The sequence below is a fragment of the Fundulus heteroclitus genome, chromosome 16 (assembly GCF_011125445.2).
Source record: "Fundulus heteroclitus isolate FHET01 chromosome 16, MU-UCD_Fhet_4.1, whole genome shotgun sequence".
Classification (NCBI taxonomy): domain Eukaryota; kingdom Metazoa; phylum Chordata; class Actinopteri; order Cyprinodontiformes; family Fundulidae; genus Fundulus; species Fundulus heteroclitus.
In genome coordinates this window covers 34,111,987-34,127,017 of record NC_046376.1, presented here as the reverse complement: position 1 = coordinate 34,127,017, position 15,031 = coordinate 34,111,987, and the positions used below count along the sequence as shown (strand labels likewise).

Here is a 15,031-nt window from a genome sequence, read left to right as displayed (position 1 = left end):
ATCAAACTTTTAAACTCTGTGTAGGGCTCTTTCTGGGTTTTAAATGTGCACATACTGACTGCTTGTATGTTTTGAATAATGTGTGTGTTTTGTGTTATGTACTGTTGCAAACATGCTGCTCTTAACTAATTGTCCTTTGTGGGATTAATAAAGCTCATTGAATTGAATTGATACCTAAATGTACGCTGACAATATATAGCTCTGTGCAATAAATCTGTGTTCTATAATTTAAGAATTATTGAAATAAATCCTCCGTCCCACAATATAACTCATATTCACATTATTTAATTTATATCAAGATGTTCTGGTCAGAATTATTTTGTCCCCATGATATATACAAGGGATTAAGGAATATGCATTTGCTTATACTGAGTCGCTCTCCAATAATTCACTAGGAGCAATGCCATGTATGTCCTTGAAGGCTAATGAATCAACTTGTAATATTATCCACTTATACGTTCCAATGGATTTCGATTTTGTTCCACTTACATGTGTCTGTAGGGAAAAAGGAAACTTGTAAAAAAAGCTTTTTCCCCTGTTTCATAAATGTTGGCACTGTGCTTCGAATGTCAGATCATTTAGCCACTTGTGTGCAAATGAGGTCACATGATAGAGACATACAGGAAGGCGAGGGAGCCAATACAGCCTGTGTGTTACTGGAATCATCTTTGTAAAGGTTAATTCATTTATAAAGTGCTTTGCAGGTCCAAAAGGCATCCAAAGTGCCGTACACGAGGTGAATGAATAGAAAACAGAAAATAAAAATGGCAAAATAATAAAGTACAAGAAGCAATAAAATCCAATGTTAACAACATAAATTTAAATCAGGGATAAAAGGCATAGAAGAAAACAGGACTGGCCTAACGGTGGCGATCTCTGGAATTAAAAGACAGTTTAAAAAAGATGAGCTTTTAAAGGAGATTTGAAATCATTTAAAGTTCCAGCAGAGCTCACCTAGGAGCTGCAGTTCTGGGAACAACAAAGAGGATTTGGTCTGTAGATCTTAGAGTTCTACTGGGATGTGTGGATTTAACAGCTTGTTGAGGTAAAGAGCTGACAGACACTTAAGACATTTAAAAAACCAAAAAACAAGTCTTAACAACAATACTAAAGTGTGAAGCATATATTACATTTTTTCATATGTGGATTGAGTTTAGTCACGGACTCTGGTGCCAATCATTAAAAACTGACTTGATCCCACATTTGGGATCGGATCAGGACTTCCCTACTAATATGGCGTCCCATTGTTTTTAAAACCAGCCAGGCTTTAGTAATTGTATGGAAGACGTTGGACAGTGTTGAGTACTTTCTAAAAAAAATAATGCCAAGAAGCCTTTGCCTGTCAAAGAACTTTGTCGTTGAAGAGACTGAAAGAAACAGAAAAGCATCGCTCAGATTAATGTTCAGATGAAACACCATCCAGCTATTTTATTTGCACACTTTCTTTAGGACACCTGGCAGTTAGCCTGTCAAACATATCACATTTAAACACTGGATTTAGCATGTGTGTTTTTTCCTTCTGTAAAACTGGGCTGTGTATCTTTTCATTTATTTGTAGCTTGTTGGTATATTTTAACGACTTCAGCTGAATGATCGCATGGATATTATGCTTCAGCAAATGACAGTAAGATGCTGCAGAGTCGGTTGGTGGAGGAGAGACGGTATTTCTACCCCAACCCGGATCATGCACCCCAGGCTGGAATCCATATATCCTCTCAGTATTTATCTCTACCTTTCCGTTACCAAAACGGTCGTTTAATTGTGTCGTGAGTGAGTAAAATGAATTCTGGGTATGCAATCATCGGATCCCTTATGTAATGACAGCTAGAATAGCTGTGGTTGTGTGTGTGCGTTGAGCAGTACGTGTATTTTCCTCTTCTCTTCTTCATTCTGCTTCTCTGTCGAGGTGGAAAGCCGAGGCTTCGCGTCTGTGTCCGCAAACAGAGGGACCAGCAGGAATTTAACTCCAAATCCTCCGCTCCCTCCCTTTCTCTCTGTCGCTCACACTCGCTGTTTGTTCAGGGAGGAGGTGTTCAGGTGAACTGTTACCACGGCAGCCAGACCCCCGGTTGCCAGGCAGCACTTCCTGCTCCTTTACAGAATGGGAGGGGCCAGGTATTTTAGGAAAGGCTGGTGTGAAGAGGAGGAGGAGGTGGTAGAGAAGGAGAAAGAAGAAGGGTTTCCAGCGCTGGATGCTTCAGCAGCAGTTTCAGAAAAAAAAAACCGAGATGGTCCCGTGGTTCCTGCTAACGTGACTTTGGCTGCATGTCATCAGGCTAATGGAGCAGTGTGCCAGCAGCCTAGACTCAGAACTACTGAGCCCCCTAATCTCAGCAAAAACACAAATGCACAGTGGACATACATTTCATCGAGGGTTTGATATAAAGAGAGTGTAATGTGTTTCTAAAATCAAGGAATAAAAAAATAAATAAATGTTCTTTCTGACAGAGTAGAACAAACTTAGACAAGATTATTTGTAGTTACTGTGTTTGAAGATACACTATAGAGACAGTATTAGCTAAGCAAGGCGTAACTAACCTTTATACTGTCCAAGGCGCTGCTAATGATTTGAACACTTTTAGAAACGACATTTTAAGGCTTTAAAGCTCCTAACATGTTTATCACCATTTTATTTACATTCAAAATTACAGACATAAATTGCACCAAATTAGCTAAAAGCGCACATTTGTGTGGCACATGCACAGCGGTTGGAAAAAAATGTCAGCGTTAGATCTTAGAAAAATGATGGCAAGAGTTTCTTGTCACTGCACAAGGATTATACGTTTTTAATCAAGGTTTCAATGATGGACCAGTGAATCCTGCTCTCTTCTAGAAAATCCTGTTTTACTGTTTAACATGCGGACACATCGATTTCAATAGCGCCTTAATGAATAAAATCCCCATTAGGAAACAGCATTTTGTATTTACTCAGGTTGTATTTACTTGGGTGAATGTGGCTTGATGGGTTGTCTTGCAATCTGAAGGTTGTGTGTTTGATTCCAGCTTCACCTTGTCACATGTGGATGTGACCCCAAGTTGCTGCATATCGGTGTATGAATAAGTGTGTGTGTTAGTGACTGGGTGAGTATTGGATAATGGCGTACATTCCTGGGTGGTCGAGGTAGTGCAGGATGGAGGACAGTCCCGCATCATCTGGTAAGCATCTGTGGATTTCAGCTCTGTGGTTATTCTTGGTGTACAGAATGATGATGGAGCTTTTGAAGGACTACTCAAATGGTGCCTCGCACAGCTCCACAGAGTTGTTGAAGATATGAGTGACAGAGATAGACAGGCAAATGTAAAGATCTGCTCCCAGATGGGAGAAATCTAAATCTTGAGATTTAAAAAATAGAGCTGATCTCCGTTGGTTAAGATCCCAGAACTGTGTAAAGTAATCCCTGATTGGAAGTCCAAATCCACATACTATCAAACAAATCCCAACTTGTTAAAAATTTCTCAAACGTCCCAGATAAAAACAGCTGAAGTGATTAGGAAGTTTCAAGGAACCCTGTAAAACACCCAGCAGTTGTTGGCTTTAGGCCTTGTGGGTGAATGAGGAAACCTGGATGTCAGTGTGAGGAGATATGATCTGAATTACTGTTCAGTCACATTGGAATGAAAATGTTAAAAAACAGCCCTTTGTTGTGCCCAGCTGGATTAATCAGCACTATCTAAGTAAAAGGCTAGATAAACGTGTGAAACGTGTCAATGGCTGTTGATCTGCCTGGTTTTACTTTTTTCTGGACAGTTCACAATTGACAAAATATTTAGTATGCAGTGATATGTACCGACATTTCTGTTACTAGCGCATTAAATGTTCTCCATCCATCTTGCCTTTGCTCTCTTATTTCGTCCTTTTTCTGCTCTCAAATAGCTTTTTCCATTGTGGTGCCTAATTGTGCCATTGTTAAAACCTAAAATGTGTAGATCAGCTCTTTTTTATGGAACGGCTAATATTGTCGGTGATGCATCTCTGTTTGCAGTTTGAATTTTTATTTTAATCTTTATGAAACACAGTCTAACGCCTGAAATGCTGCGTCTGTGACTGCCATCATGTACACCAAATCAGAGTAACTTCATTGCAGTCGGACGCCAGCAAATGCTGGATCAAGGTGACATGGTGATCCAGATCCAAAATCCGGCTGCTGCATTAGTTAAGAGCATTAAACGGAGTTCAGGCCGAGCGCCTGCAGCCCTCACACCAGCCCCATGCAGCAATAGTGTCTCTGTGTGTTTTAATGTGCTTATGGAGGGTGTTAGGAAAAAATCAGTCCGCATGCGGAACATCTGGCACGTTTATTTTCAGGATGTCAGCGTTTGTCATTTTTTTCACGTGTCCTCTTTCTTCCTCACCGTGTCGTTACTTTAGCAGTAGGTGGAGCCAAAGGGCCAGGGGGAGCTCCGGTGAGCGTCAGGGTGATTCTCATTTCCCATAATACACTCACAGTTAATGTGCATGGTTAGATTGTAGAAGCATGTAAAAACAAAATATTGAATTTAATCCAAGCCCTAATTAAATGTAGTTTCTTTGTCCTAGTGTAGTAATTGATATTCATTGCTCTTGTATTACACACTTTGTAATCTGTGTAATGTATCGATTGAGTTATATTATGCAGTGAAATAAGAGAACTGTTCTTCAGTAAAACTTAAAATATAATTATTAAAAATGGCCTAAGATAAAATCTAAATAAAATATTTTCAAGTAAGAAAAAAAATCATTTTGGAAATTAGAATTGGTGTAACAAGCAAGTGGTTTGGTGGGCAGGTCATACACCGAACCAACTATTTTTTAGGAGTGCTCCAATTTAGGAATGCTCCAGTTTTGAGATTTTGAAGCCTATTTCTGATCACTAATCTTCTACAGTCTTTTCTCTTCAAAAGTATCAATAAAAGCCAAATCTCTTTGTTCTAGTTTTTATGGATAAAGTGAACATAAAACTATAATTACTAAAATGTTAGTAAAAACACATAAAAATGTAGTCAACTAAAAGTAAAGATCTCTGCATCCCTGAAAATCTACAAATAAAATCCTGCAGGTTATGTGACATAAATCTTTACAAATAAAACCAAACTACAAAGATTTACAGCTCACATCTTTTACAAGACAGATTATTGTTAATTCGTGTATATGCTTAACTCAAAATGTAGAAGTGTGCCACGTCAAAAGATGTTTTTTTTTTTTTTTTTTTTTTTTTTACAGATCCAATAAAAAAACAACAGCATTCACATTTATATTTAAAAGTGCTGATTTACTGTTATGTGTTCATTCACTTATTGCGACTATGCAACAGCATAAAGGAACCTTTTCTGCAATCGGTCTTCAAGTTATATTGGGACTACAGACGATGTCACACTGTGTGTACGAAAGAGAGCAGTTACCGTTACACAGCTCTGCGTTTAAATGGGATATTGGTAATATTTCAAAGAGGAAAATAAAAATCGTGAAGATGAATACAGAATGTAGCATTAGAAAACTGTCTTTAGCATCCTATATTATCAGTTACCATAGTTAGCATTGCTAACCCTAAACAGGAGTCTGTGTATTCTCCACAGTCTCTAATAGAACCTTACCTTAATGGTCAGATTTCTGCTCCAGCATGTTCCACGGCAGATAGATCATGACTTCACAGAAAGATTTAACAGAACTCTAGCTGTACTGTAACAGTGTGTGTTCAGCTTCCTGTTATTTGCATAACTGGAGCTCTCTGTTGTAGCAGCCTAAAGGAACAGGCTTATCTGCAAATTTGCTAATCTTTGTTTTGTTACAGCTAAAAAAGATTTGGCCATCTGTTATTTGGGTGTTCAGCTGGTAATTGGTCAAATGCAAGCCTCGATGAGTGCTACGAATTGTTTCAACATATTTGTGTGTGTGTGTGTTTCACAGGTAACCGCCACATCGAGGAGTGAGGACTTTTCTTCCGCCTGCCCATCCTGCTGTTCTCCGACTCATGGCTGATTCAGAAGACCCGCTTTAACAGAAGCTTATGCAGGGCGGACGTCCAGGTTCAGCCTTCATGAATTCATCCCACCAGTCCAGTGAGTCTCTTTTAGGCAGTTACAGTATCTCACGAAAGAGGGCACACTCCTCACACTCTTGTAGAGGTTTTAATCTGTCTTTTCAAGCAGCCGAGTTGACAATATAATACTTTGATACAATGTGAAGTAGTCGGCATACAGCCTGCAACTAATTGAAATTTGGTTTCCCTAAAAAAAAAAAACTGATCACAAAGCCATAAATATCTAAACCTGGGGCAAAAATGGTGAGTACAGCTCTGAATGAAAATGTCTGAACTGGGCCCAGTTTAGAGCTGGGCGATGTGGACCAAAAATAATATCTCAATATTCTGAAGCTGAATGTCGATATACGATATTTATCTTCATCTGTTTTTCTTTTCATGAAGTCATTATAAAAAGGCATCTCTGAATCAAACCTTTATCCCAAATGTCTCACAGGTACATTGTTTAACAAACAGCTGTAGATAAATATGAGAAACAGCTGGAAAATAACCTACTGGAATACAGGGTGTCCTCTAGGATTTATTTTAGCTGTAGTGGTCGAGGGGGGTCATCTCATTGAAAGGCAACATATGTTAGCATTATTTGATGAAACATTTGTATTCATTTATATACATTGCTTAAATCCGGACTACGTACATCTAATATTACAAAAAAACATAGTAATCAGAGGCACACATGGAACGAGGTGAATAATTGATTTAAGGTGTGTGGTAATCAGGTAATTAGTGCAACAGTTTCAGAGAGAAAAAAAAGAGACTACATTAAAAACTGAATTTATTATATTTGTATCCAGCTTTGTTATCCAGGGTGGAATCATCAGCAGGTCTGCGTTATACATGTGCAATGTAAAAACAGCAGGTCTCCTCACTGCTCTCTTTGCTCTGACTACATGTAGGGCTTTCAGGATGAGGCAGCTGCCTGTGAGACAGCGCTGAGGGAATAGGGTTATCTCACAGGCAGCTCTAGCTGCTGTCCTGAGAAAGTCAGGGTAGACAGATTGCTGCTTTCATGTGGAGTTACTAAATCGGCAATAACACAGAGAATAGTTATTAGACTTGTTTCTAGTTGCTTTTTTGGATAAAAGTTGCTTGACGGCTGTGAAAAGTTCCCAAATATAATGACAGAGTCGCTAAATTGGAAACAAAATCTCGATATTTTAAAAAAATCCATATATTGCCCTGCCCTAGTCCAGTTAGCCATTTTATCTCCCCGTTGTCATGTAACTAGTTAGTTTTACAGGGTTTCAGGTGTGAATAGGGAGCAGGTGTGTTCAATTTGGTGCTATCACTCTCATACCTTCTCTCAGTGGTCACTGGACGCTCAACATGGCGCCTCATGACAAAGAACTCTCTGAGGATCTGAAAACCCCCCCCAAAACAAAACAATTGGTGCTCTACGTAAAGATGGCTGAGGCTAGAAAAAGATCGGCAACACGTTGAAACTGAACTGCAGCACGGTGCCCAAGACTGAAAAAACTGAAATTGAAAGACAAAGCATAATGTAGAAGATAGAAGTTTGAATTTAAAAAGGCCCAGGTCAGTGGGTGATTGGAGATTCAGAGGGTGCTGGTTCCAGAATCTGGGTGATGTGACTGGAAGACCTGGTCACCCCAACGTTTATATTTAGTTAAACATTCCAGAAAAATTGGGGATCTACCACAGACGCAGAAACTCGATAAATCAGAAATGTAGGATGGGGCTGAACCATTGACAGCTTTAAAAACAAACAGTAGAAGTTTTAAACCTATTCCAAAAATGGGCCGGCAGCCAGTGGATGAAGGAAATGACGCGGATGATGTGCTTGCATGTGAAGGTGCCAGTTAAAAGATGTGCAGCTGCATTCTGGACCAGCTGAAACCTGTGGAGGGCCGACATAAAGAGCTTAAATCATAGCGCCCTTATCAGTATCAGGCATTTTTGTACCAATCCAACCATGTTTTAGTCTTTTGTAAAAACAACTTATACACATCTTCAAAAACATTTTTATTTCCCTTTTTGTATATTCATGCTTAGCATTTCCATATTGAGGTCTAATTACTGGAACCCTGTCCTGTGGTCTGAAGAGACCAAGATAAACGTATTTATATCAGATGCTGTTGAGCCTGAGAGGCAGCAACCAGGTGAGGAGGACAAGCGTTCCTTGCCTACAGTCAAGCATGTTGGTGGTAGTGTCATGGTTTGGGGCTGCATGACCGCTGCTGGCTGTGAGGAGCTTACAGTTCATTGAGGGATCCATGAATGCCAACATGTACTGTGACAAACCGGAGCAGAGCATGAGGCCCTCCCTTCAGAAACTAGGCCGCAGAGAAGTATTACCAGACGCCTGGCCAAAGATGTCTGCAGTTCTGAACCCTATTGAGCATCTGTGGGGCATTCTGACAGGCCTCTAGTGTCTCTAACAAGGTCTCTAGCATCCATCAGCTCCATGATGCTGCCATGGAGGAGTGAAAGGAGATTCCAGTGGCAACCTGTGACGCTCTAGTGAACTCCATGCCCAGGAGAGTTAAGGAAGTGCTGAAAAGTAATGATGGCCACACAAAATATTGACTGTTGGGCACAATTTGGACATTTTCACTTAAGCCTGGTTCACACGGCAAGATTTTAAACTAGTCAGCGGGTTTCCAAAGCCCGAGAGACACCCCACGTAGCGACAAAAAAATCATAGCGCTAACAGGTTTGCTCGTACGGTGTTGGGTGTCCGGTCAGACGGCAAGCACAACGCGCCACACACGAACAGATTTCCCTCGGCATCATTCAGATGTCAGACGGGAAATCTTGAGAAACCTCTCAAGATCAAACGTGAGTTCAGAGTAAAAAAAAAGGTGGACGACCAGGAAGTTGTATAATGGCGATGGTTTGTGGACAGATTTTAACAGAGAAAAAAACATAATAAAAACAAAAGGCGTTGTTGGTTAAAGGAGTGGAGACAGCGTGAACAGGGGCTCTACGTTTTCTGCACCATCATATAGAGGTGAGCTGTTTTTTTTTGTCTCTGGGTTTCCCTCACCTCGCTTTCTGATTGGCTAGACGTCACATTCAACAGGCTGCCTGCTCGTTTGTCCTCATGGAACACCACTGGACAGTCCAACATGTGGAATACCCCCGAGTGGACCGGATTAGTCTTGACAAACCGCACACAGCAGGGATATCTCTTAAGATTGTCTCAAGAGCCACGCTGATAGTTGCCGCCTCTCGGAAGGGGAGAATCAGGGCAAAAATTGGGCAAAAAATCCTGCCGTGTGAACCAGCCTTTAGGCTACGTTCACACCGCAGCCTGAAGTGACCCAATTCTGATTTTTTTGCCCATATGTGACCTGGATCTGATCTTTTTATGACAGTCTGAACACCACAGATCGGATTTTTTCAAATGCGACCCAGGCCACTTGGATATGTGGTCCTGAATCCGATACGTATCTGATCTTTTCAAATGCGACCTGTGTCTGTACGGCCGGGTCGCATTTATCCGACCTACACGTCACCGATACCTGACAAACGTCACTATTCTGCGTCCTGCTATGCAGAAGCGGGAAGAAAGACGACACCCATAGTGGACTACAATGAGGAGAGCAGTCAATGGAGGGAAAGCTCCGGTTAGAAAATAAATTAATGACCGCAAAATGCGCGCCAGCATTATAATCCATGATTACTTCTGCAAACACTGAGCACGCTTGCTACGTGTGACGTCATCGCATCCTCAAGTGCGCATGCAGGACACTTAAGTTGAACGCATTCAGTTCACACAGGAGATCACATACAAGTCGCATATATTTGGAAATGTGAACGACCACGCAAAAAACATCCGATTTCACAAAAAAATCGGAATTGAGCCTTAAGACCTGCAGTGTGAACGTAGCCTCAGAGGTGTACTCACCTTTGTTGCCAGCTGTTTAGACATTAATGGTTGTGTGCTGAGTTATTTTCAGGGGAGAGCAAGTTTACTGTTCTAGAACCTGTTCACTGACTGCTTTACGTTGTATCAAAGTGTCACATCTTCAGGGTTGTCCCATGAAAAGAGAGAATAAAATAGTAACAAAAATGTGAGGCCTGTACTCACTTTTCTGAGATATAGATGCTGTAATTTCCTTTGGCTCTCAAAAATCTACACGCTTCTGTTAAATTCCAGGTTTTGTGTGATGTGAAAAGTGACACATGATAAATCACGTTTAATGTGGAAATGGAGGGGTAATACAACCTGGCTGGATAAGTGTGCACCCTCGGCTAAAGCACCTCATGATTCATTTTTCAGCATTCAGTCTTATTCTGGTCCACACCTACATTTATAATTAATTTGATTATTCTGAAATAACGTTCAGTTTTCTTAGGCCGACGTTTTTTCACATTTACGTATATCTAAAGCCATAGTTTTCAAAATATCACAAGATTTTAATTGTACAAACGTATCCGTCAGGTGAAGTTGATCCAAGAGCTTCCACAGTGTCAGTTATATACAAGGCGTAATGAAGACAGCGTCATTGAAATTTGATATTCCTCCAAAATGATTGAAAAACACAAGACAGAAAGTGGTTTAGGAAGCTGCCAGGAGGTTGACAGCACCGCTGCAGGATCTGCAGACGCTGCTCCTGGTCTTCCATATGTGGCAACAGTCTCCAGCGCTCTCCATGCGTGGAGCCGAGGTAGAGTTCCAAGACAGAAGAATGTCTTTCAAACATAAAGGTGGTTTAGGACAAAAGTTCTGCTTCCTGACTAAAATCTTCCAATAGCTTGTTGGAGAATCTGTTACTGTCTGATATAAGAGAGCTTATAGTTTTGGGCCACGACTCAGAAAGTTGTGTTTGGCTCCAAACAACACCGTGCATCAGTCAAAGGGCACCGTGTCCACAGTAAAATATTATAGTGCAGTTTACTTTCCTTCAGCTTATATACAGAAATATGTGATTTATATCTACTAGTCAAATGAATTAGGAATTTTAGTATCATGTCTTCATTTTATTTTGACTTGTTTGTCATGTGAAACACATCTTTAAAGTGTGCAGTGTTTTTTTTAATTAAGTGGGCTCGTGGCTGTGGTCCAGATGGGGGTAAATGACATGTTGAAACACGGAGTGACGTGGGTTACATCCGGTGGTTTTTCCATGGATCTGTCTTTGGAGGTGGAGGATTTTTCACCCCCACTCATCACCAGGGGTTAAAGGAGCCCAGTGGGACTGAGTCCTATCAGTTTGAGCCGCTGGCTCAAGGCGCTGACTCAGCGATACCGAGCCGCTGCTGCCGAGGCAGTGGAGGACAGGATGGTGCTAAAGTGATGTCAGCAGCATCATTGCTAAGACGTGTTAATGTTTAAAGCAGCAACAAATGCTAGAGACACTATTGATCAACCCTGTCCGTGCTGATGATTCCAACCCTGACTTGCAGTTTTCTGTTGAAATGGAGGACCATCTATACTCTTTGCCCAGCGAGAGGGAAGAGAAAGTAACCAAGAAAAGAAAAAATAATAACCGGGAGAAAATGAGAGTCTATATCGGTGCAGCTGAGTGTCTGACAGGGATGCTTTTAGACCCAAACGTGGGGCTGTGGTGATGAAAGCATGTACTGTTTGAACCAATAGGAAAATTCAACTGCGATAACCACCATTCAACCGTAAGAGGGCAGCACTAAGACAGTTTGAAGGCAAATATTACTGAACTAGACAAGTTTACATAAAAATGTCAAAATAAAATTGCACAGTAACATTGAAGGAGCACTCTTAGGCCCAGATTATACAGAACAATTTTTGATTTTTGTGTGGGTTACACTTTAAGCTTCTTTATTAAGTAAAAATGTATTATTAGGACTAACATTTTTATCACTTAAGCTCTTTTTGGACTTGGAGGGAAAAGACTGGAATAGCGCTGGGAATAAAATATGAATTCTGGTGTTCACTGAAGCGGAAGCTAAAGCTGCCGAGGCTCTGATGTGACTGCAGAGGTGACTGATGTGAGTAAAAGTCCATATTAATACTGTGATAATAGTAATAGCAATGCTCTTCTTAGTCTGAAGTACAAACAACATTATAAATAGATCGATTGGTTCTTACCTTGATGCTGCATCCCTGTTTCTGTTTATGAACGGGAAATTAATTTCTCTGTGATGTTCTGATTTCTCAGAGTTGCTGTAGGTGTATTCAATTGATAATGGTTGATCTTTGATCACGCCGAGCTGCCGCTTTACTGCAAGGCGTTGCAGAGGGCTCAGTCCTGCATTATTTAGTAGTGATTTTGTAGTCGCCATCTGGCTTTCTGACAGTTCTGCGGTTCTGCCTGTAGATGGCGCCACATCTGTTTATATCTGCTCATCGAGCCCAATGCTGGGTTCTATTTAGCATTAAAACACTATCAGGATGGACGCTCAGTGTATATAACCGTATTTTATCATGATCAAAATATTGAACAAAATTATGATTTTTTTTCCACTATTGTGTAGACGTATTATTAGATCGGATCGATCTAAGAGTGAGTCAAGGTATTCAGCCGATGGGACGGTGAGAGAGCAGAGAGTGCAGCTGTGTAAACCTGTGTATCAACCAGTGTAGATGACTGCCTGTTAACTAGATATAACATTTTACATCACCAATTAGTTCACTGGTGATTCAAATCAGACTGTTTTTTTTCCTTTTGAGTCAAATATAGAAAAATTTTAATCATCTATTCCACGTGTGTCAAACTCAAGGCCCGCAGGCTGAATCCAACCCGTCAAGGCAATTTATCCTCAAGATCATATCATGTCATAAAGTAGAGGCATATTTTGTAAAGTGCCTTGAGATGACATGTTTCATGATTTGGCGCTATATAAATAAAATTGAATTGAATTGAATTGAATATCCTTTTTTAACTGTGTAGTAACAGCACCCTGCCACTACATAGTTTTCCCAAAACACATTAAACAATCCAGAAATGTCCAAAAAGAGAAAAATGATGCAGAATGATGAGAGTTTAAAGTGTAACTCACCCCAATATCACCTTTTTTTTTTGTGCAAATAAACTGCATAAACTGGGCCTAAGGAAGCTACTTTTATGTTACTGTGCATTTTTTATCTTTCTATGTGAACTGAAATGAAATTATGAAATCAGAAGTGTCATCTATACAGGTGCAACTGGCCCTTTTAGTGACTTCATGATGCCAAAGGAGCCCAATATAGAAATGCATTTGACACCTCTGGTCTATTCTTTTCCATTAAATGTGTTGAAACATGACTTATGCCTCTGTAAGCTCATAAACACAGCACACTTGTTGATGCCCTTTGTTTTGGTCTAGGAATCATCAGATTAAGGTTTAGCATACTTTAATTCATTAATTCCTGTAATGTATTTAATTTTTCTGTTGCATTCAAAGCGAACCTCACTGTTGCTTTTTTAGACAATTACAGTCAGGTAAATTGAATTGCTGAATTTAACGCAAATTGGTTTGTGTGAGTCCCTGGGACACGTCACCGTGGTGGTGCTGCTGCTCTGCGTGTGTGTGTGTTTAATGCTCTTTTGGAACACGTCTCTCAGGCGTTATTTATTAAGTAACAAGAATTGTTCTAAACCTCCTCTGACTTGGAAGGGATTATAATTCCTTCCAGTGTAAACGCTGGGAAATGTTCGCATTTCTACGGTCAGAACAGCGGGTTTTAATCCTGACTGGAGCCGTCTCTCCTTTCCTCCTCTCTCAACTTATAAGCAAGATCCAATTCAAACACCTCTGTATCAGATGTGTAGGAAGAGGATGCTGGTGCTTGCTTACATAAAGCCTTTGTCTATGTGTGTGTATCACATCTGAGACTGGTATCAACCAATAAACCCCTGTTTGGTGCAATGTTCATACCATTTATTTGCTTAGTTTTAATAGGCCTATTATAAAAAAAAAAAAAGGGAGCGCGAAACATTAAAGGTGTGCATCCTGTAAAAAGGATTTCACAGTTTGACCAACAAAGTTGCTTTTTGCTGTTTTGGCCCTTCCTCCTGCGTCTCACTGGCATTTAGCATTTTTTTTTTTGTTTTGTTTTTTGAAAACACTCGTAATTCCTCACTTTGTATAAATTGACATCTTGCCTAAGTGATTAGTTGAGTGACTGTAATTTGGTTGTCATAGTTACAGCTATAGTATGCACCCGCAGACTCACAGACAGCATTGTGACTCCAGGGGTTGATGCGCCTCTAATAGAAACGCAGAGATGAGTCATCCACTGAGCCTCAGCAGTACACACACGTGCACACACACCTTCAGACTCCAGACATGCAGGACCTGGTACCTGTTCAGTCTCCTCTGTTTCACCATCAAACCCGTTTCAAACCGCCTCTCCTGATGGAAGGACGCATCCCGAATAAGCAGTTATACCTCCGGATGATCGAAGCACAGCAGAGCAATTTAGGTAATAACGCAGCAGTGCAGGACACTTTGACTTACCCTGTGCTATTTAAACAGCTGCCTATTTCTGGGCACTTGGTCACTGCGACTGAGTCAGACCTAAAAATGAGCCCTAGGATATAAGGAGCGGTTTATATAGGAGGTGAGGATGGTAAGGAAAACAAGGTTACGTGGGGAAGGTGGGATAATAATGTTGATCAAATGATGACGCAAAGGTCAGAATTGCAGGAAATATATGTGACAGTCAGCCAGTGGATGAAGAGATGCAAACTGAATTTGAGTTGATGTTGGATTACCAGGTCCTCTTTCTTCCTCTGGATGTTAAAATGTATTTGCATCGATTACCTAGAGCCACTTAGTTTTCCTTTTGTTTTTTTTTTACTTAAAGCCTTTCGCATTCTGTGTTTGCCAACAATGAAAGAAATTCCATGTTAATCTCCTTTAAGGCTAGAACACCCGTCTGAAAGCAAAGCCTCTTTTAAGACTGAACTGCTGAATGGTACAAGCAAGCCCTAAAAATAGCACCGGGCAGTTTCAATTAACATGTTCCACAAAGTCAGAATGGCAGCTTTTCATGCAAAACAGCCATTCTTGTGTGAAATCTATATTTCAAAACACAAAATCCAAACTGACCCATTTCTAATGGAGCAGCAGAATATTCAAACCAG

General features: G+C 40.5%; 1 protein-coding gene across 2 annotated transcripts in view; it reads left to right on the top strand.

The window, feature by feature from the left end:
• hdac5 (histone deacetylase 5) overlaps window positions 1–15,031 on the top strand; it is an 89,696-nt gene that overhangs the window by 20,712 nt on the left and 53,953 nt on the right. For both annotated transcript variants that reach the window (XM_012861085.3, XM_021315775.2), the window contains one exon: window positions 5,885–6,036. In XM_012861085.3, coding sequence (XP_012716539.2) covers window positions 5,985–6,036 — 52 coding nt within the window. In that variant the 5' untranslated portion in view covers window positions 5,885–5,984. The remainder of the gene's footprint in view (window positions 1–5,884; window positions 6,037–15,031) is intronic.